At 42.6% G+C, this 23337-nt stretch overlaps 1 protein-coding gene across 1 annotated transcript; it reads left to right on the top strand.

Moving 5' to 3' along the window:
* Positions 1-8857: 8857 nt before the first annotated feature.
* MRPS33 (mitochondrial ribosomal protein S33) lies at positions 8858-19990 on the top strand. Its single transcript, XM_042926663.1, has 3 exons — positions 8858-8897; positions 14877-15118; positions 18984-19990. The coding sequence occupies exons 2-3, from the start codon at positions 14904-14906 to the stop codon at positions 19087-19089; spliced, it is 321 nt and encodes a 106-aa protein (XP_042782597.1). The 5' UTR covers positions 8858-8897; positions 14877-14903; the 3' UTR covers positions 19090-19990.
* Positions 19991-23337: the final 3347 nt, after the last annotated feature.

The raw sequence follows: 23337 nt of genomic DNA, 5'->3' as shown, positions 1-23337 counted from the left end.
ACGCAAGAAGAAAGTGTCCTCATGCCTTCTGTCTGTATGATTGCAGTAGCCAAGATTGGATGGGGGAGTATAGGAGAAAAAAAAAAAAAAAAAAAAAAACAGGGAAAACAGAATTTTTGCAACTCAAAAATAACCCTGCAAACTGTGAAGAGGCAGCTTTATTCCAAAAAATTCATCTAAAATTTGAGTTCAAAAAAATTGTCATTATTGGGGCACCTGGGTGGCTCAGTCAATTAAGCGTCTGACTCACTTATTTTTTTTAATGTTTTATTTATTCTTGAGAGAGAGAGAGAGAGACAAAGCATGAGCGAGGGAGGGGCAGAGAGAAAGAGGGACACAGAATCCGAAGCAGGCTCCAGGCTCCTAGCTGTCAACACAGAGCCCAACGAGGGGCTCAAACTCACGAGCCGTGAGATCATGATCTGAGCCAAAGTCGGACACTCAACAGACTGAGCCACCCAGGCGCCCCTCACTTTTTTTTTTTTGATGTTTATTTATTTGTAAAAGAGAGAGAGAGGCAGACTGCAAGTGGGAGACCGCATCTGAAGCAGGCTGGAGGTTCTGAGCTGTCAGCACAGAGCCTGACACGGGGTTCAAACCCATGAGCCGTGAGATCATGACCTGAACCCAAGCCAGACGCTTAATCAACTGTGCCACCCAAGCGCCCCAAACACCTGCCTCTTAATTTCAGCTCAGGTCATGATCTCCAGCTCATGAGATTGAGCCCCAAGTTGGGCTCTACACTGAGCATACAGCCTGCTTAGGATTCTCTCTCTTCTTCTCTCTCTCTGCCCCTCCCCAAATCTCAAAAAAAAAGTTAAAAAAGTATCATTATTATTCTGCTACTTATTATTATTTTCAGAATGGTTGCAAAATATACCAAAACAGCAATACTAAGATTTACCAAATCTGTATTTTGTTTTCATTTAGAAGCACCTTGCTTTACCTGAAATGACTTTTAAAGGATTAGCAAAATGGAAACATTGTTAATTTAATACAAAACATTTTTGATGAAACACTTTTATTTCATCATGTGCTTTCTATATTTTTGGCAAACCTTGGAGCTACAGATATAACATACTCAATTTATAGAAAATGTGCTGTTGGCCACATAATCTAATTATGCCTAATAAAAGTCTAATAATCTAATAAAAGTCAATCGTCATTGTCAAACCAGTCATCTAAATAAAATTAACTTTAACAAAAAGTCTGACAATTTTCAATTCAAGTAAGTGTGTTAACATATATACTTTGATGTGTATTTTCTAAAAACTAAGAGGGGCGCCTGGGTGGCTCAGTCAGTTAAAGTGCCTGACTTCGGTTCAGGTCATGATCTCATGATTCATGAGTTCGATCCCCGCATTGGGCACTGTGCTGACAGCTCACACCCTGAAGCGTACTTTGGATCCTGTGTCTCTCTCTCTCTCACTCTGCCCCTCCCCTGCTCTCTTTCTGTCTCTCTCTCTCTCAAAACGAAACATTAAAACATTTTTTTTGAAAAAGCTTAAAATTTTGTAGGAACTAATAAAATTAGCTTATACATTTGTATAATGTCATAAAACCAAGAATAAAGCTATAGGGTTTTTCTCACTCCTTAATTCATAAGAGTAAAACATAATAAATAAATATTATTCATGAATTAGAGTATGATAAAATGCATAGCATTCCTTTAATGAGTGTATCTAGGTGTACTGAACTTTGGTTTTCACCTTTCAGAAATAACTAAGTAAGAATCACAGATAAAAATTCTGTAACAGCTCAAATTGTAACCAGGGCATAGGGGTGTACGAGCACCTGGCTCCGGTGTCCCAAACAGGCCAGGCTCGGCCCCTCGCCACGCACAGAATCCAAAGGCGGAGAGATGAGGGGTGGTAAAAGAAGAAAGGGGTTTATTTCTGTGAGACTGACATCAGGCAGACAGCAGACTAGCATTTCAAAGACTGTCTCCAAAGTAACGAAAATACGTGCAGCTTTATGTAAGGAAAATGTGGGACAAAGGTCGCTGGGTACAGGCAGGTGGGCAGGACAGGTCAGGTCCATCAGTGTCTAGGTCAATCGCACATGGTCTTGCCGGCTCGGAGCGGTTCTTGTTGCTTGAGGGGGTGGTTTTGGTTCCCATAGGGGATGCTTTGCCTGCAGGGTCTTTTTTTTTTTATTTTTTTAGGGCAAGGAGGGGCAGAGAGAGAGAGAGAGAGAGAGAGAGAGAGAGAATCCCAGGCAGGCTACCAGGCTGTCAGCATGGAGCCCAACATGGGGCTCAAACTCACCAACCGTGAGATCATGACCTGAGCCAAAACCAAGAGTCTGACACTTAACTGACTGAGCCACCCAGGGGCCCATTTTTTGTTTTTAAATTAAGTAAACTCTACACCCAAAGTAGGGCTTGAACTCAAGACCCTGAGATCAACAGTCACATGCTGGAAAGAAGAATTTTATCACTTAAGAACTTAATCACTTAGAGAGTACAGATGGGGGGGTGCCTGGGTGGCTCAGTCAGTTGAGCGTCTGACTTCAGCTCAGGTCATAACACGGCTTATGGGTTTAAGCCCCGCATCGGGCTCTGTGCTGACAGCTCAGAGCCTGGAACCTGCTTCTGATTCTGTGTCTCCTTCTCTTTCTGCCCCTCCCCTGCTTGTGCTCTGTCTCTCTCTGTTTCTCAAAAATAAATAAATGTAAAAAAATTTTTTTAATTCATAAAAAAAAAGAATTTTGTTAAATTTATAAAAAAATTTATTAAAAAGTTAATTAAATTAAAAAAAAGAAAGTACAGACTGGGGCACCTGGCTGGCTTGATCAGAGGAACATGCGACTTTTGATCTCAGGCTGTACATTTGAGCCCCACATTGGATGTGGAGATTACTTAAATAAATACTTTTTTTAAAAAAGTACAAGACGGTAGGTACTTGAAGTAGGTAGTTGAAGTCCTCTTTCTTTCCTTTTTTTTTATGCTTATTTATTTTTGAGAGAGAGACAGAGTGAGAGCTGGGGAGGGGCAGAGAGAGAGGGAGAGACAGAATCCGAAGCAGGCTGCAGGCTCTGAGCCGTCAGTACAGGGCTTCATGTGGGGCTTGCTCACATACCTCGACACCATGACCCAAGCCAAAATCAGGAGTCGGATGCTTAACCGACTGAGCCACCCAGGTGCCCCGAAGTCCTGTTTCATAATCAGTTCCTTTGAAATCACAATAAAAATGTTTTCCTATGTATTTAATGAAAAATAAAAGTATATGCTGTTAAAAATTACTCCAGCAACTATCGCATAATTTCATTTTTTGTTAACAGGAGGCCGACAATATTAAACATGTTAACTGGTGACGAAAGGTCAAGATTGAAGTATTTATATACGTCTGATGAGAGATAAAAGCAGAAAAATGTTCACCTTTAGCCCAGAAGTTTGACCTATAGAGCCTGCATAGTTCTGATAAGGATCAAATACATACTGGTTGCTACATTCTTAAAGGGTCTCATGACTGCCTGTACATCTCACCAATATTTAATATCAAGCTGAATGAAAAGGACCAGAGAAATCTTTCAAAAGTAGTTTTTACCCATAGAAATTTGAAGAAGATACTTCAGATCTAAACTCCCTGCACATCCCTTCCCCCCTTGAACACTAAGCATATAACCACCAGCCTCATACGGCAAAAGGGGAGCTCTTTCTGCCCAAGGGTCCTGTCCCCATGCTATAAGAAAAGCATTCTTGGCACTGAAAATGTATCAAGAATTCTTTCTTGACCATTCCCTCAGGCCCCACCTCACTTCCATGATAGAATTTTATAGAATATGTGTATCAGATAGGCTAGGCTAGGTCAGGATGCAGTAACAAATAACGAAATTGTATGACTAAAAACAACAAAGACATGTGACTTAAAACACCAAACTCACCTAAGCTTTGTGCACACTGTGACTGACAGAGCAGGATCCTCTCCTTATACCCATTCAGGGGCTTAGACCGGCAGAGCAGTGACCCTCTGCCAGAGGGACAAGAGCTCTGGAGAGTTTCATATGGGTGAAGGTAATGCTTCACTTCTGTTAACAACGCATTGGCCAGAAAGAGACATATGGATTTACCTAATCCCAAAACTGCCATGAAATGCACTCCAACCTTAGGCCAGGAAAGGGGAAGAATGGTAAATATTTGGGTACATTGTATCAGTGATTGCATAGTACCTTTATTTGTTTTAAGTAAGCTCTAGGGCAACACCCAGCTTGAACTCACAACCCTGAGATCAAGAGTTGCATGCTCCACCAACTGAACCAGCCAGGCCCCCCTCAGTATTTCACCTTTATTGAATAACACATACCAAATCTAAAATAAAATTATGTATGACTTTTTTGCAGACTATTCCAGAGTAATGTGAAAAATACGAAGGTCCCTTAAAATAATCCATTTTTTATTTAAAATAAGCAATAAAATAATCAATGTCTCTAACCTCTATTACTTCAGCTTCTAAGTTTGCTTTCCTTTCCAGGTAATGACAAATCCTACGGATGAGTATTAAGAAGAGCTGAAAAGAACTGCTTATGTTTAAATATGTGGGAAGACATATTCGGCGCTGGCTTGGCCTGGCTTTCACCGGACTCTGTTTCAATAACAATGCACTTCTTAGCTGCAGAAGATGGGAGACACATTATGATTAAAGGAGATTTACTATCACCCTTACACTCACTCACACTCACACAGTGAATCTGGCTTCAGAAAATCACAAGTATCCAATTACCTTATTTCTTTATTTTTTTAATGTTTTTTAAATTTATTTTTGAGACAGAGAGAGACAGAGCATGAGTGGGGGAGGTGCAGAGAGAGGGAGACACAGAATCTGAAGCAGGCTCCAGGCTCTGAGCTGTGAGCACAGAGCCTGATGCGGGGCTCAAACTCACGAACCGTGAGATCATGACCTGAGCCGAAGCCAGACACTCAGCCAACTGAGCCACCCAGGCGCCCCCCAGTTACCTTATTTCTAACAGCCTCACTTCACCCTCACCTGGAATATATGTCACACAGGAAAAGACAGGAAGCATAAGAAGGGTGGGTTTAGGGTGCCTCGATCGCTCATTAAAGGAAGCTTCCCCCAAAACATGTTAAATTGCTGGAGGGTTTTATACCCTGGGCGAGGGATATACCTTTGTTTCAGAAAGTGAAAAAGAACTACTGTAAATGCAGAGGCAGGAGAGAAGAACCTGTATAATGCTAGCAATGAGTACTTACGGAAATAGGGCATCTGCACGTTAATTTACTTAAAGGAATAAGTATCCACCTGCCTCTTGGACTATGCCACACAGGAAGAACCTGAAACTGATGTGAGCTTTAATTCTTTCTCTAACAACAAGGAATATTTGCCACAGAGTATGATCAGTAATGAAACCGTACAGCAGAGGCTTTCCACTTCACCACAACTTAGAGTAAGACATAGATTTTACATTATGATCCAATATACACATATTGTTTCATGAAACAGTAATTACCCTCATTATACGTGAAGCGCTCTGATATTCCCTATACTAATGTCTTTTAATGCTGGTCACAACCTGCTAAATTGATTTCACGACTAACTTATGATTCATAGCCCACAGTTTTGAAACACTGAGCTACAGAGATGGAAACTGGTAACGCAATCTCTGATTATAAGAAGTGTCTCTAAAGAAGCCTTAACTTGAAAGTACAAGTGGGAAAACCAAAGCCTGGAAGTCAATGTCTGTGAGAGGTTAAATTTTGACCCTGAGGTGGGGACATTATTCTGAATTATCTAAGTGTACCCTAAATGCAATTACATGTATCCCTGTGAGAAGGAGGCATTAGGAGATCTGATACACATAGAGAAAGAGGTGATGTGAAGAAGAGGCAGAGAGACAGTTGAAGATACTGGCCTTGAAGATTGATGTGGCCACAAGTCAATGAATGCCAGTGACCACCAGAAGTTGGGAGAGTCAAAAAACGGATTCCAATCTAGATAGAGCCTCTGGAGGGAGTGTGGCTCTGTCACCACTTTGATTTTGGCCCAGTGATACTGACTTCAGACTTCTGGCCTCCGGAACTGTGAGAGAATAAAGTTTTGATGTTCCAAGCCACCAAATTTGTAGTATTTTGTTATAGCAGGCTCAGGAAATTAACAGGAACCCCATAAGCTTGACTTAATGAGAGTCATATTGTAAAGTGCCTAGAATGTTACTAAGACCCCAAGTTCAGCTACTTATAGCTTGAAAAGCCAATATTTAAAAAAAATTTTTTTTAATGTTTTTATTTTTGAGACAGAGAGAAACAGAGCATGAGAAGGGGAGGGGCAGAGAGAGAGGGAGACATAGAATCTGAAGCAGGCTCCAGGCTCTGAGCTGTCAGCACAGAGCCCGACACGGGGCTCGAACTCACGGACCGTGAGATTATGACCTGAGCCCAAGTTGGACACTTACCGACTGAGCCGCCCAAGCACCCCATTGAAAAGCCAATACTGAAGAGATGAGGTGTAGGGTTTAAGGTTTTTTTAAGTTTATTTATTCATTTTTGAGAGGGAAAGAATGTACTATCAGCACAGACACCCCCCCCCCCCCCATGCAGGGCTCAATCCCACAAACTATGAGATCATGACATGAGCTAAAACAGAGTTAGATGCCCAGCCAACTGAGCCACTGAGGTGCCCCAAAGTTTTGATTGGAAAGGAATATGAGCTTTATTCAGGAGGCCAGCCACCTGGAGGAAACAGACTCTTGACCAAAGGCCAACTCTGAGCTTTCTGCCTTGCTCACAAATTTTTAAAGGAGTTTAGGGCAGTTAATCAGTAAAGGGAGTGCAGTGGTCTGTAATATTTCTTGATTACTGTGCAGACTTAATAGTGCCAGCTACAGACGTTTTCACAGTGCTCAAAGATTGTGCAAGGGAGTCTGGTTCCTTAGTCCTAGGCATTAGGGGCGGGGGTATGTGCAAGAGGGTCTGGTTTCTGTTTCGAGATGTGCAGAAGGGCTCTATTCTTTTCTTGGAAAGAATGCACGATCTCTCAAAAAGGTTTGTATATGTACTGGGCTATGGGTGGTTGCTAAGGCTTAAGGACAGAGGCAGTTTCAAGAGTAATAGCCATTTATAACTCTTTACACCTTGGTAGTTTCGAGAGTCATGGTATCTTATAGAGATATTCACAAAACATACTGATAACACAGGTGATAGGTGAAAAGGGAAATGCCAAAAATAGATATATAAATGGAGCCAGTGACAAGGTTTATGCAAATATACATCATAATATTCATTGCCATGAGTCTACTGCAAATTTAGCCTTAAACTTTCCAACAGCCCAACATGCAAAGGGAGCCTTCTTGTTTACATGATTCAGTGGCCATTAGATAAAACAGGCAACTACACAAAAACACAAAAGACAAGGTGAAAATTCTACCCAGACCATTATTTTTGGACTGAGCTATGCAAAAAAGGATGAGGGATGCTCATTACATTGTGTGTAAATGTAACTGCAGTAAACTCACACCAGACCAAGTTTCTAAAGCTGATATGGTAAATATCATAGATTGATAAACTGTCAAAACTTAACTTGATAAGAGCAAATTCTAGATTGATAAGATGTTGCTAAAAACCAAAATTCAACAGAATAAAATTAAAGATCCATTAGGCTTTATTAAGCGAGTTATGAATCAGAAAGCATCCCATCTAGCAAGTAGAAACGAGCTGAGTTGTACAAAATGGTAGTAGGGTGGTGCAAGAAAATTATTAGCAAAATAAAGGAAAGAATTGTTTCAAGTCAGGACATTTTTTGTGTGGGGGGTGGGAAGACGGGGGTTTTTATCATGCAGATTACCTCACTAGTGCAGATCAAGAAATTTCAGATTGACTGTTAAAAGGTTAAGTTCTTGAGAGAGGCTGAAACTGTGATTAAGTTTTGGTTTGCTGTGGTGGGTATGGGTGGAGAGGAAGGATACCATTTGGGGCTTCTTTTTCCCTTTTTAAAACAACGTCAAAAAATAACATGATTCTATAGGAGGGAAGAGAGTGTCCACAGAATACCTTCCCGGTATATGGCATACTGCTGATGCACCTTGTTTCCGGGATACGTTTTGGAGTATTTGTGAATGGCTTCGAATAATGCTTAGAAAATAATGTCTTCAGCCTTACTATCAGTCAATAAAGACTTCATACAATGCCTGAGGTGTGCCGTGCTTGAGAGCAGATTTAGCATGGAGGAAAATACAGTATTTCCACTATTTCCCAAGCCTATCTAGGTAACTACTAAAAAGTCAGATAAATATCCCATCCCTCCTGCCTGAAGGGCCACTGGGGGAGATAAACAGGCAGCTCCAAATGGCGCCCTGATCCAGCAAAAGGTATCAAGAACGGCCCTCTTAGAGGTGTTACTACTCCACTATTAGAAAATGAGTAGGTAAGTGCAAGGAGAGGGGAATGGCATCGCCGATGGGCCAGAAAACCCTTCAGCCCCTAGTCAAGCAATGCCCTTGGAGCACATCAAGGCCTAAGCTGGATGAAAAAAAAGAGGAACGGAAAAAAGAAAGTGCATTTTATCCTCCACCACGCGGCACGCGCACGACCATTACTTTAGAGGTTTGAGGGTTTGTAGCTCTTTTCCAACAAAATACGGTTAGCGAACCTTGCAAGACTTCTCAGCAAAGCCAATCTTCCTCCCTAAACCACCACCTCCAGTCCACACACCCGAAGCACTGCCCTCACTGCGCAGGTGCCAAGTAGGACCTCTGAGGCCTCCAAGAGAGAGCGCTAGTAGTTCCGGGTTTCACTAGGGCTCCCCTCTAGCCGCAAGCTTCTGTTTCTCCACTGCTCTCCGTTGTAGAGTGGCTTCCGAGCTTAGAGCCCGGCCGGGGGCGGGCCTTCCGGGAGAAGGGAGGGCCTTCCGGGAGAGGGGCCCGCGGGAGAGGAAGGTCGCGCGTAGGTAAGGCTGTCCGGGAGCTTTGGGGGGGTTCCGTAAGTGTGCGATTCCGGCGATCGTGGAAGAGGTTCTGCGAGGGTCTCCAGCCTTGGAGAGTTGCCAAGAATAAGACGATTCGATTTCATTATTAACCAGCTCGGTGGTTTCACACCGTCCAACAGACAAGTTGGCCTTTTCCTGCGTAAATGGGGGAATTTACCAAACGAAGGACTCTAGCGTAGTTGCCTCTCTGACACAGTTACTCTCTTTCTGATTAGGTAGCGTGCAAGGCTCGGTTTGTCAGCTCATCCGGCGGTATTCTGTACCGTCACTTTGTGTGGGGATGCAGATTAATTTTGTTGCCAGTTGAAAGAAAAATATTTGCGGGACGCCTGGCTGGCTCATTCCGAAGAGCATGCTACTCTTGATCTTGGGCGTCTTGAGTTCCAGCCCCACCTTGGGTATGGAGATTATTAAAAAAAAAAAAAAAAAAAAAAAAAAAACAAACTTAAAAAAACAAATTGGGGAATACCCTAAGGATACAAGCGTCCGCTGACTTGACACCTGCTTCCATCACAAGCAGGCGTGATCCAGTCATTTGCAGGGGGTTGGTGGCGTTTTTGTTGAACTGAATAAAGCGGACTGACGTTCAGAGCGTTCGTGTCCCTACGACCCAGTGACAGTCTGTACCAGGTTTTAAAAATAATAAAGCATCGTATTTAGTTTTGTGAAACACGTGTGAAGAACGTGTGTGGGTTCCCTGAGACCTGATGATTATTAGGGCAACCACTGTGCCACGAGTTATGCGTGTCAGCCTCAAAACACATGAGGTAGTAACTTACTCAAGTGGTAGATGAGAAAACGGAGGCAAAGGATACCTACTTCTGCAGACACGAAATGGCCATCAAAGCGCAGAGGCAAGATTCCAAATGGTTTTTCTACTGCAAAGCTGGTGCTCTCCAGTAACCAGTGGTTTTGAGAAAATGATGAAAACTCTCCCCAGCAGAATTTACACACACACACATTCAACATACACTTTTAAAGTTCGACGGGATTCACCCCGCTAAGGGATACCCAGGTTAAGAACTCCTGTACTTCATCTGCCCTTTTCAAAGAAAAAAAAAAGCAAACCTAATCCCAAGCCAGTTATTGGCCTTAATTTATTTTTTTATAAATTTTTTTTAGTGTTTATATTTGAGAGAGACCGTACGCAATCAGGAGAGGGGCAGAGAGAGGAGACTGAATCTGAAGCAGGCTCCAGGCTCTGTTAGTAGCACAGAGCCTGATGTGGGGCTCGAACCTACTAGCCCTGAGATAGCGACCTGAGCTGAAGTGGGACGCTTAACCTACTGAGCCACCCAGGGTGCCCCCAAAACCTGAACTTTTAAATGCATCAAACCTGTCAAAAAGATCAATGAAACTTGCCCCTTTATGCTAGAGTAAAAATATGGGAATTTTCTTGTGTGGGCTTAACATGTCTTGCTGCAGTACATTTGAACATATATATGTATATATATTTTTTTCCTTAGCATTTTCCACTCCAGTTAATTTTTCTTCATGGTACTGTTTACTTTAGATTTCATTTAAGGAAAAATGATGTTTTTAAGTTTTTAAGTGACTATTTTATACTTGCTGGAATGGCTTCATGCAAATAAAAATCTTGACCTGTAAGTTATTTGCCTTTTCCTTTATTGTCTTTAAAATAATCTTTTTAGGGGTTCCTGGGTGGCTCAGTCGGTTGAGCGTCCGACTTCCGCTCAGGTCATGATCTCATGGTTCCTGAGTTCGAGCCCCGCGTCGGGCTCTGTGCTGACGGCTCGGAGCCTGGAGCCTGCTTCGGATTCTGTCTCCCTCTCTGCCCTTCCCCTGCTGACACTCTGTCTCTCTCTCTCTCTCTCTCTCTCTCTCTCTCAAAAATAAAATAAACATTAAAAAAAAAAAATAATAATAATAATAATAATCTTTTTATTTGTAACAGAAAATTGAAAGATTCTGTAAGGAGGCATACTAGGATCCTAAAAAATCCTAAGTAAGGCTTTCCAGTTAAAAAAAAAGAAAGAAAATTTAAAGCCAGTAAAAAGTGACAATTTACCAGTCCTAGAACCAGTATTTATGGACAACAGAACTGTGTAGCTGTTTTAGCCTATGTTAAAAAAAAGAACAGCATACGAGGTCACCTGGGTGGCTCAGTCAGTTAAGCCTCTGACTATTTTGGCTCAGGTCATGATCTCATGGTTCAGGAGTTCGAACCCCACATTGGGTTCTGTGCTGACAATATGGAGCCTACTTGGGATTCTCTCTCCCTCTCTCTGCTTCTCACCTGCCCCCCGGCTCGCTCACTTTCACAGTCAAAGTAAATAAATAAACTTTTGAGAGAGAGAGGGCACAAGTGAGTGAGGGGCAGATAGAATCCCATGAGGGGCAAAGAGAGGGGGGTTGAGGAGAGAGAAGCGGGGCTCACCCAAAGCAAGGCTTGTGTTGTTTTGTTTTGTTTTTACCCAGAGTGGGTCTCGAGCTCACCCATTGTGGAACTCTAACCCATGAACCATGAGATCATGACCTGAGCCGAAGTCTGATGCTTAAGGACTGAGCCACCAGGCGCCCATAAATAAATAAAGTTAAAACAAAACAGAGCATACCAAGCTCCTATGCCATTCTTCATCAGAGACGTATGTCTGCTCTGTGGAAGGAGACTACAGAGCAGTAATTGATAATTGTTATAATCATTTTCCGTTTTCTTCTTTTTAGCAAATGGATCTTTATTTCTAGTAAGGGATTCAGGTTTGAAGAGGCTTATTCCCTTTCTCCATCATAAAAGTTTTAGGACTTGGATTTTGTGGTATAGCCGTGTCCCAATGGATTCTAATGAGACTTCTTTGCCATTTATGTCTCCCAGTAATTTCCTACATTACAAAGTGGGCCTGGAGATAACTTAGTATCCTATGATGGCTTCAGTGATCACTCTCCTTAGGGGTCCCTTCCTCCTTGCTGCCTTTCAAGTTACTGAGCTGCTGGTCCCCTCCCCTGCATTTCTCTGGCTGTCAGTTTTTGTAAGTGAGGATGTCATTCCAGGGAGATAGCGGTTTAACTGCATGAAGTGTGTAGCTCTTTTCCTAAGGTATCTCCTTTTTTGCATGGTTAAATGAGGACAAGGAATAGGAGCACCTGGCTGGCTCAGTCAGACCATGTGACTCTTGGTCTTGGCGTCATGAGCATGAGTCCCACATCAGGTGTAAAGATTACCTAAAAATAAAACCTTAAAAAATAAATAGGGGCACCTGGGTGGCTCAGTTGGTTAAGCATCCAACTTCGGCTCAGGTCATGATCTCACGGTTCGTGAATCCCAGCCCCACATGGGGCTCTGCACTGACAGCGAGAAGCCTGCTTAGTATATTCATTCATTCTCTCTCTCTCTCTGTCTCTCTCTCGCTCTCTCCCCCTCACCCTCTCCCTCTCCCTCCCTCCCTCCCCTCTCCCCTCTCCCCCTCCTCCCTTCTCTCTCTCTCTGCCCCTCCCCTGTTCACACACAGTGTTTCAAAGATAAGCATTAAATAAGGACAAAGAATAAATAATTGTGTCTGATTAGATCATACGAGCACCAAACTTAAAAACACATTTAGATTTTTTTTCTTTTTTTAAGTAACTATTTACTGTCACAGTCTTAGTTATTTCTCACAGTAGCCCCGCAAGCTTTGTTTTCCAAAAAGGAAACTCAGATTTAGAAAATAAGTAACTGTTAAAATAACCCAGCTGATAAATGGTAGAGCCAGGATGCAAACCTAGGCCTCAGGACTCCATGCTGCATCTTCATTTAAAAATAAAGCGATGGGGGGGGGGGGGGGGGGCGCCTGGACAGCTGTCGGTTACATACCAGACTCTTGATTTAGGCTCAGGTCATGATCTCGTGGTTGGTGAGATTGAGCTCCACATAGGGCTGTTTGCTGACAGTGTGGAGCTTGCTTGGGATTCTCTGTCTCCCTCTCTCTCTGCCCCTCCCCTGCTCACCCTCTCTCCGAAATAAACATTAAAAAAAAAAGAACTCTTGAAAAAAAGAAAAAAAGCAATGGAATTTGGAACATTATCTGTCTGAAAACATTGTAACAAAACAATAGTTCCCTGGCCATCAAATAATTGGTTGTGGAAATACTGTGCACTTGCAGAAGAAATTTATTCTAATGCCATAATAGCAGTTAAGCAAAACAAAGCAAAGGTGATTAAGAAACCGTTTGTTTTAGTTTTTTTTTTTTAAATCTGATGTTCAGAAAAAGATAACTTTAAAGAGGAAAGGTAAAGCATGCAAAGAAACTTTGTAGCCTCTGAAGACCACTATGGAGTCTGCAAGGCCGTTAGAGGTTTACAGCGCTGATTTATTACGATTTCGTATTTATACATTGAACTGTTAATGCCTTTTTTTCTCACTGATGAAAATATAACTTTACCCCTAACAAGCCAACCCAACCCAACCCAACCCACTCCCATCCACACAACTCTAAGAGTTGAGACAGAAGTGAATCTGAGAACAGGAGTGCTGACAGGAAATGGAAAAAGCAAGGTTTGCATGGGATCCCCAGGTTGGAGGGGCAGAGAAGAGACCCTAGATCCAATAGTTCTCCCATTGCTGGCCTTCAGATGGCACTATTGGCCCAGGTTTGCTTGGTTGGTGTTAAACGATTGGTAACTGGTTTGAGATCGACATTCTGCAATTGTTTTGAGGTCAGCCTCTGCTCTTTCAATGGGTCTTGAAATGGACAAGAAAAATTCCTTAATTTAAACTGGTTTTGGGTTTTTTTTTTCTTTTCTTGCAAGTTATTTTGAAATTTACTGGGCACTTTTCTTGTTTAGAGGGTGTTATTTTTTTTTTTTTTTAAGATTTTACTTTATATTTTAAGTAAACTCCACATGCTTCATTGACTGAGCCAGCCAGGCCCTCTAGGAAATATTTTTGTTTTCTATATTTTTTCCCGATTGGTTTTTCAAGATAGGTTTTTGCCTTTTTTCTGTTTGGATATCAACTCCTTTTCACCCCCACCAGACTGTCCCCCAGGACAGTTTCTTAGCAAAGATTCTCCTCTCCAAATTTCACAGTAACTAGCACCATCAGCCACCAGGAAGCTCTGCATCTGGCCTGGGATGGGATGGGACGGCTATTCTACCAGCAATGTTCTTGATTCTTAGGTATCGCCTATTAATTTTTGATATGTATTAGCTGAAATTTCTTCATATTACGGATAGCATCCTCCTACCTCTTTCAACATTCAATGTACTGTTTTCAGTTAATAAGAAGTTAACTGGCGTGCACTGAGGCAGAGTATATAAGACGGAAGAAAAGACAGATAACCTTATAACCCGTAAGTCCTTCCTTTCAGGAATAAAATGAATCTTAAGAGCCGTTGGGTTTATTTATAAGACTACTGTCTCTGTTTTGTTTTTTTCCCCGAATGGCTCTCAGTCTCTAGGCAGAATTCAGTCCAGCAACCTAGAGGCTAAATGACCTCATAACTCATTAGCAGTTCTCAGAGCCATCTGGAGCCCTTGAGGAGAACAGTGTTCAAAGGGCTGATAATAAAGACAACAGGATAATTATTTCTCTGCCATGATTAAACCTTTAGATGGCAAGCAGTCAGCATTTTTATTCTGCAGATTGCTGAGGTGGGTGTTTTCTGAAGGTATAATAACAATGCTGTGGTAGGATAACTCATTTGCCTGTCCTCATCTAGCCTACAAACAGGTAAGCTGTCAGTAAATAACAAAACAGTTCACTGTAAAAAGTTCACTACAGCAAGGTAATAGTATGGAAATCCCAAATGTAAAAATTAGAAATGTAAATAAAGCATGCAAAGGAAACCACCATTCGGACTGTGGACATTTCCCAACTCCAAGGCATGTCCTGTCGGCCACATGACATGCACGTGTGGCCTGCTGGTTTCATTTTCTAAAGTGCTCACTGGTTAATCTTAGAATTTCATACACTAACCTGTTGATGTTTCTTCTCATTTTCTGTAGGGACCCTTGCTCCTTGCTGCTCAGGAAATGTCTTCACTTTCAGAATATGCCTTGCGCATGAGTCGTCTCAGTGCCCGGCTCTTTGGTGAAGTTGCCAGGCCCACTGATTCCAAATCCATGAAAGTGGTGAAGCTCTTCAGTGAGCAACCGTTAGCCAAGAGGAAGGAGACTTACGACTGGTATCCAAATCACAACACTTACTTCGCACTCATGGGGACGCTACGTTGTCTTGGCCTCTATAGGTAATGGCAAAAAAGCACAAAGAGTAACTTGTAAGAGATTATTCTAGGAGATCAGAAAAGGAAAAAGTTAGTTTTTTTATCCTAATAGTTTTTTGGCTCTTATAAAAGTGCCCAGGTTGTTCAAAAGGCACAGTTTTGGGGGGAAAGGCTTTTAAAATACTCAACAATGGTCACACCAGGAAAAAAAAAAAAAAAAAGGAAACATGCACTTAGTGGAAGACAGATTTTAATTATGTCTAAACCTGGACAAACTGACTGGATATTGAGCTACAGAGATGTTTAATTATTAATTTAAGAGCACTTTAAAGGGATGCAGAGGAAAACTGATGCAAATTCTGCAGAAGAACCCCCCCCCCACCCTGTCCCCGCCCCCGCAGGCCGCCAGAGCTGCAGGTTCTGATTGGTCAGATGAAGAGAGGCCCTGCCTGCAGCCCATCCCCTTCCTAGCGAGTTTGTGGGAGCCTTCTTTCTTTCCTAGTGACAGTTTTTTTGCAGTTCTTATTTGCTTCTACCTTCTTCTGGCATTTAAAAAAAATTTTTTAGTGTTTATTTTTGAGAGAGGGAGAGAGCACGCATGAGTGGGGGAAGGGCAGGGAGAGGGAGACAGGATCCAAAGCGGGCTTCTTTGGACCACAGAGCCCGATGCAGGGCTCGAACCCACAAACTGCAAGATCATGACCTGAGCTGACGTCAGATGCTTAAGTGACAGAACCACCCAGGTGCCCCCTTTTCTAATGTTTATTTATTTTTGGCATTTTTAGTTTGTACCCTTTTTGATATATTTTTTGATCTAAAAAAAAAGTTGTAGTTCACCTTTAAGAGTAATATGTGGATTGCACAGGCTCTAAATACCATGTGTTCCATATTTGTGTATGTATAGGTACTTGGGACTATGTATTGCTCCAGAAAGAAAAGAGATCAAATGCCTATGTGATCATTTTCTTTAAAAGAGAGCCTTAATTACCAAGCTAATACATGCTCATTATAAAAGAATTCAAACAGTGTGTAATTGTGTAAAGTTAAAATCTACCTTTTTTTCATGTTTATTTATTTATTTTGAGAGACACGGAGCAGGGGAGGGGCAGAGAGAGGGGGCGGAGAGAGAGAGGGAGGGAGGGAGAGAGAGAGAGAGAGAGGGAGGGAGGGAGGGAGGGAGGGAGGGAGAGACAGAGAGAGAGAGAGAGAGAGAAAGAGAGAGAGAGAGAGAATATGAATCTCAAGCAGGCTCTGTGCTAACAGCACACCTACTGGGAGCTTGATCTCATGAATCGTGAGATCATGACCTAAGCTGAAATCAAGAGTCAGATGCTTAACTAAGTCACGCAGGCCCCCCCCCCCACCTTTTTTTTAATGTAAAATAAATCTACTTTTTGGAGTGCCTGGCTGGCTCAGTCAGAGCATGTGATTCTTGATCTCGGGGGTCATAAGTTTGAGCCCCATGTTGGGTGTAGAGATTACCTAAAAGTAAAATCTTTTAAAAATAAATAAATCTACTCTTTAAGAAAATTTAGTATGTTTTAATTGCACATGTCTTAAGGCAGCAGTACAAAAGTTAATTTGGGACTATTTAATGCAATAAAATTAATAATTCATTCCAGGTAACTAAAAATTGGTACACTCATCTATACAACAGAAATATTTTTTTAAGTATCTTCCATGTATAGACACTAAGATGGGCACTAGAGGAACAGCAGTGAACAAAACAGAATAGATTTTCTTAGTTAATATATTAAAAGAGATTATAATCCATGACACATTCTGAATTTCTGGAATTGCTCTGGGGCTTTCTCCCTTGCTATTAGTCTGGGCTCAGAAAATAAAAATTGTATTGTGACCCAAAATAAAATATCACTGGAAGGCAGATCTCCCGAGTAGAAAATTATAACCCATAACAAAGTCATATTCAGCTATTTTAATTTACCTGTTTGGTGCCACTGTACATTTGTTTGAAAAATAAAACCTTGACTATCTTTGGGGATAGGGAAAAAATACTTAGTGGTTAGTTATCCGTGGAAAAGCACAATTCTTTTCATGTATTTGGTCACTGGTTATGGTAAATGGTGCCTCTAATGGAAGACCTCCTGTGGCATCGGGCAGGATGAAACTAGACGATCTTCAATAAAGAAAATATTGCTCAAAGGCCTACAAACGAGGGAGGGACGCACAGGTTCTCATAAACACTGACTCATTCAGTGACACAGGTGCTTGGGCTGTAGCATCACAGAGACAAAGACCCCTGCCTTTGGAGCCTTCCTTCTGGCTGAGGGTTGGCGGGAGTGGAGCAGGGAGGGAAGAAGAGGAGAACAGATGTAGCGGATACGCTACACAGCTGAGTGTGCCGTGGGGGAAAAAATAGTAAAGCCGCCTGAGCAGGATCAAGAATGCTGAAGGGCACGTGGTGGGTGGGGAAAGGATGGGTCACAGTATTAAACAGGACAGTCAAGGTCAGCCTCTTTGAGAAGATGAGGTCTAAGCAGAGACTTAAAGGTAGTGAGTAAGTCAAGTGGGACCTAGGAAAGAACTTTCCAGGCAGAGCAAAGGCCCTGAGGTTGGAGTGTACCTGGTATGTTCCAGGGGTAGCACGGGCTATGGAGACAGCGGTAGGGCCACAGGCAGATCATGAAGGGTTCTGAGGGCCATGACAAGGTCTTGGCTTTTACTCTGGGTGAAATGGGGAACCGTTCATAGGCCTGTGAACAGAGGAATGAAGTTTTAAGAAAACTTTTGAGTTTTAGAGTTTTGAAGAATTACTCTGGCTGCTCTGTTGAGAATAGATTATTTGAGGGCAATCATAGTGAATTCCAAATAGCTCAGTTGTGTCCATCCTGTTCATGGAATAAAACTGTGTACCCTGGAAAACCAGTCTATTTTAAAACCACCTAAGGAGTGAAAAATTGGGCCCAGCAACCTCTCCCCCCCATATTTAATTCATATGCCATTATTATCCACTCTTTACAGATGTGCTACAGAGAGGGAAAAGTCACTTATCCAAAGGCATACAGCTACTAAATGTTAGATGGAGCTGTGATTTAAACCCAGGTTGAAATGGATTCCAGGGGCACCTGGGTGACCCAGTCAGTTGATTGTCCAACTCTTGATTTTGGCTCAGGTCATGATCCCACAGTTCATGGGATCGAGCTGCTTGGGATTCTCTCTCTCCTCTCTCTCAACCCCTTTCCAACTTAGGCGCACAAGCTCACGCATGCTCTCTCTCTCTCTCAATAAATAAACTTTATAAAGAAAAGAAAAGAAATGGGTTCTAGAACTTACATGTTAAAAGGTATTTGATCTTAGAATGCAGACATTTTTCTAGAGTATAGGCCGTCTTACACCCCATCCACATGTCCAAACAGCCCTGGCTTCTTGATCTCTAAATCTGTCTGTTGACTTGGCTTCCTTCTGCCTGAGCCTTTCCCCAGCAGCCTTTTCGTGTGAATCATCCATGGCCTTGAAGGCAGCTTCCTCCAGACCTCTTCTCCTTGTAGGACGTACTGGTTCCTGCGGCCCTCGGGGTCTCTGTGTGGCTATTGAAGCTCATACCCACTTTCTGCTTCCCTCTGTTCAGTCTTAGTGTTACAGGGAAATTTGGGGTAATTGTTAGCACTGTATCATAGTTGCATAGGTTTATATGGGCTGGCCTGGGAATTTAACTGTCGCTCGTGGGGACACTGTGACTCAGAAGTGAACTTCTGGAACACAACTCATGTATACACTGGGGACTCGCTGTCCTTTCTGTTCACCAGGCTGAGCACGTGCCCTGTAGAAGTCAAGGACCGATAACCACAACAGCCTGAGGGAAGAGTGCTACATTGGTGTGCTTTTCCACTCAGGTACAAATACTGGCTCTTTTTCTTTCTCCACTCAGAGATGAGCATCAGGACTTCAAGGATGAGCAGATGCGTCTAAAGAAGCTTCGTGGCAAAGGGAAACCAAGGAAAGGAGAAGGGAAAAGAGCAGCAAAAAAGAAATAGTGTCGGTCCATCAGGAGAAAAAACTTCTTTCTCAGCAACTGGCAGCAGAAGAAGGTGTATTCATCTTTCCACATCTTGGAGGAGTGGGAGCTTCCTAAACTGAAGATTTGGAGGAACACAATCATTTCTGTGTTGAAGTCCAATCCAGTTGAATCGTGACTGGTTTCTGGGACATGTTATAATTCTGCAAAGCTGTTTTGGCCTTGGTTTTTTACTCAGATGTTTACCTCTTTCTCTAAAGAAATGATTGAAGAAGGACTCATTTGGGGTGGAAATGGGATGTTGAGAGCACGGGGACAGACTCATTCGGTGAGCATCCTTTAGTGTCCTCAGTATCCCTTCTTGCTTCCCCCACTGCACCAGCCCTGAACTCCTCCACCCCTCTGACCGCTCAGCCACCATCTCCACCACCAAGCTCATCAACTTTAGGTACCTCTCCACCTATTCCTTGGAGACTATCTAATAAGATAGATTTGTGGGACACGGCTGTACCTGCTGAGAGAGTACTGAGTACCTGCTGTATACAATGTACTGGGGCCCTGGTAATATCATGATTAGCAATAGAAAACAGTCCCTTCCTTGTGGAACTTTCAGGCTTGTGGGGAAGACTAAATATTGTATCATTACACAAATGAAATTGTATTAAACGCTACAAAGGAAAAATCCAGACTTCTGCGACAGTGTGGATCAATGGATGGCTCAATCCAGAGATAGCAAGAGGCCCAAACTTCAGGTAGTTTCAAGAAGGCCTCTCTAGGCACTCCTGGGTGGATCAATGGATGGCTCAATCCAGAGATAGCAAGAGGCCCAAACTTCAGGTAGTTTCAAGAAGGTCTCTCTAGGCACTCCTGGGTGGCTCAGTTGATCAAGCATCTAACTCTTGATTTCGGCTCGGGTCATGGTTCATGAGTTTGAGCCCAACATCGGGCTCCATGCTGACAGTACAGAGCCTGCTTGAGATTTTCTCTCTCTCTCTCTGCCCCTCCCCCCATCTCTCTCTCAAAATAAATAAATAAACTTAAAAAAAAAAACTGCCTCCTTAAAGAGGCCTTGATCTTGGGGTCATGAGTTCAAGCCCCACGTGTGGTGTAGAGTTTACTTAAAAATTAAAAAAAAAATGGGATGCCTGGGTGGCTCGGTTGAATGTCCGACTCTTGATTTTGGCTTAGGTCATGATTCCAGGGTCATGGGATCAAGCCCCATGTTGGGCTCTGTGCTGACCATGGAGCCTTCTTAAGATTCTCTCTCTCCCTTTTTCTCTCTGCCCCTCCCTGCATGCTATGTCTCACTCTAAAATTGAAAAATTTTATGGGGCGCCTGGGTGGCTCGGTTGAGCATCCGACTTTGGCTCAGGTCATGATCTCACGGTTTGTGGTTCAAGCCCTGTGGTTCAAGCTCTATGCTGACAGCTCAGGGCCTGGAGCCTGCTTCAGATTCTGTGTCTCACTCTCTCTCTGCCCCTCCCCCACTCACGCTCTGTCTCTCTATCAAAAATGAATAAACACTACAAAAAAATCTTTTTTAATTTAAAAAGAAAAAATGATGGGAAAAGTGTGTGAGGCACAGAGAACTCTATTGCAAATCCCTAAGGTAGGAAGAAAGTGTCCTGTTCACGGAGTGGAAAAAAGATCACAGACTGTATAGGTTTCATAAGGAAACAAGAGGCCAGACCATGAAGGGCTTTGCAAGTTCTGTGCAAAAGCTTGGAGTTAACCAATGCAGTGAGTGTGTAAGGTGTTATTTCTTTGAGAAAGGAGTAGCTAGCTGCTCATTTTACTGTATTCTAGCAGTGAGGTTCCAAAGAGGTGGTGAGGCCTCTCTGATTTTTTTTTCAAGTTCCAAAAATCTAACGTCTAGTAAATTTTTTGAAGTACTTTTTCTTTTCTGTTGTAAAATTTACCATATTAACCACTTTTTAAAAATTTGTTTTAATGTTTATTTTTGAATGACAGAGACAGAGTGTGAGTGGAGGAGGGGTAGAGAGAGGGAGACACAGAATCTGAAGCAGGCTCCAGGCTCCGAGCTGTCAGCACAGAGCCCGACACGGGGCTTGAACTCACGAACTGTGAGATCATGACCTGAGCCAAAGTTGGAAGCCTAACCGACTGAGCCACCCAGGCGCCCCCCATATTAACCACTTTTAAGTATATAATACAGTAGCTTTAACTGGATGCACACTGTCCAGCTAAAAGACTTTTTAAGGGCGTTTCTGCCTCTCTCTGGAAAAGAGCAAAGTACCCGCAAGAGTACATATAGCAGCTACTGAAGCTATGACTTTCTTTCCCTGCAGCATTAGAAGTCCTGGCAATAACTGCCCTGCAAATAATTCCTGAATCAGTAAGAATCCCATCCCATGTCTCAGATAAATTATATTTTTAAAGATGCATGATCCAGATGGTATGGCTGGGGCCATTATATTAGCTTTAAAAACTACTTCAAGTTGGGTAATTTGTGTCTCATTTCATCAGGGGACTGAGAATCTATTCATTTAGAATTCTCTGAGCACTTGCCCTGTGCCTGCCACGTGCTAGTTGTGGAGGACACAGACTCAGTCCCTAAGGTTGTATGAATGACAGTTGTGTGATCCCAGGGATTTGCTCGGAAAAGTGTACACTTTCTGTTATTCTCGGCCAGTGCAGCTGAGCCAGGTGGGTGGAAGATTACCCCAGGATGTCAGGCTGAGAAACAGGCTCTCAGCCTGAACACGGTGTAGAACAACCCAGTGGATGTTTCGAATGAGGCCATCTCCAACTTGTGGAGAAGGCCTGAATGTAAGAGGAGCTTAAAAGAGTTAGCATGGTATTTTATAAATTTTTTTTTTTTAACGTTTATTTATTTTTGAGACAGAGAGAGACAGAGCATGAACAGGGGAGGGTCACAGAGAGAGGGAGACACAGGGTCTGAAGCAGGCTCCAGGCTCTGAGCTTTCAGCACAGAGCCCGACGCGGGGCTCGAACCCACGGACCGTGAGATCATGACCTGAGCCGAAGTCGGACGCTTAACCGACTGAGCCACCCAGGCGCCCCAGCATGGTATTTTAAAGAGAGACCACATCAGATACCAATAGCTGACCTGAGTCGGAAACAAGCAAAGGATCTGGGTGTTGGTTTGCTGATGGCCCCTGAACCTACAAAGAGCCTTAGCAGTGGTTGATAGGTTTGTAAGTGACTCAGCAGTAGGCTAGTATGCCACTGCTCCATGCTGAAAATCCAAAACTACACCTAAAATTTACTTGTACATAAGCTGTACCCTGAAACCCATCTGACACAGTAAATGCTACCTGACTTAAAACAGCCTGTGCTGAACATGGTGGACAGACAGGACGTAGAGGATAAAAGGGAAGGGGTAATTCTTGGTGCCATAAAAACAACACCTTTCAGGACACCGGCGACTGTGGTTTAAGACAAGGACAAAGTGCAATCGGAAAAAACTCTTTAACTGCAGGTGTAGGCTAGACAGATGTTTAACTGGACCTCTCTGGCCAAGACCAAGACTTTTGTGTTTTCCCTCCAATGTTTGGTATTCTGTGTGCATGGAGGATCTTGCCCTTGATTTCACTATGGCACAGTAAACCAGACGGGGCTTGGGATTCAGAAGTCACGGATTGTGGATGCAGTCCTCCTTACAGGCTTTGTGACCTTAAGTCACATTCTCTGAGCCTCCTTCCATCTCTAAAATCATAGTGATGCTTCACTACATTCATGAAATATTAAGATTTGTGAAAAGCACCATGTGAGTTGTAAAAGAGGAATCCAATGTTTTCACACACAGCTCTTTGTGTGACTAGTGAGAATTATTACATCTTCCCAATAAATTTTTCCGAGGTAGTGTTGACAAATATATGCTAAAAATATAAAATTCTCTACATTTACATGCAACACGACAGGTTCAGGAAGCAGTAGGTGGGAGATGCATTTTATTATTTATGTGATCATGAAACTCATTTTTTAAAAAGCATCATGTAGATGTGTGTATGTATATCTAAACGTGCATAAGCGTATAAACAGGATGCTTTTACTTGTTAAGCACCTTCTGAAAAAGAAGAAGTCAAAATTAAAAATTCCGCCCTGTTCACCCTTTCCTTTTTTCCTCACACATGTCCCCCAAAGCTTCTAAGTGCCTAATTTTAGAGATTTACAGGCAGGAACAAACTTCAAAGGAAATAGAGGGAAATGTCTCTTAAACTGCCAACTCTGTCTTCATTGTCCTTTTTCTTAAGTACTCATTTTAAGTTCAAAAGAAAGCATT

Source organism: Panthera leo, chromosome A2 (assembly GCF_018350215.1).
Source record: "Panthera leo isolate Ple1 chromosome A2, P.leo_Ple1_pat1.1, whole genome shotgun sequence".
Classification (NCBI taxonomy): domain Eukaryota; kingdom Metazoa; phylum Chordata; class Mammalia; order Carnivora; family Felidae; genus Panthera; species Panthera leo.
This window is presented reverse-complemented; position numbering and strand designations above follow the sequence as displayed.

Bases quoted from the DNA above. Each gene is read 5' to 3' on its own strand.
- MRPS33 (XM_042926663.1), top strand. From the start codon at position 14,904: ATGTCTTCACTTTCAGAATATGCCTTGCGCATGAGTCGTCTCAGTGCC. The intron at 15,119-18,983 runs GTAATGGCAAAA...TTCTCCACTCAG, and splicing joins CGTTGTCTTGGCCTCTATAG to AGATGAGCATCAGGACTTCA.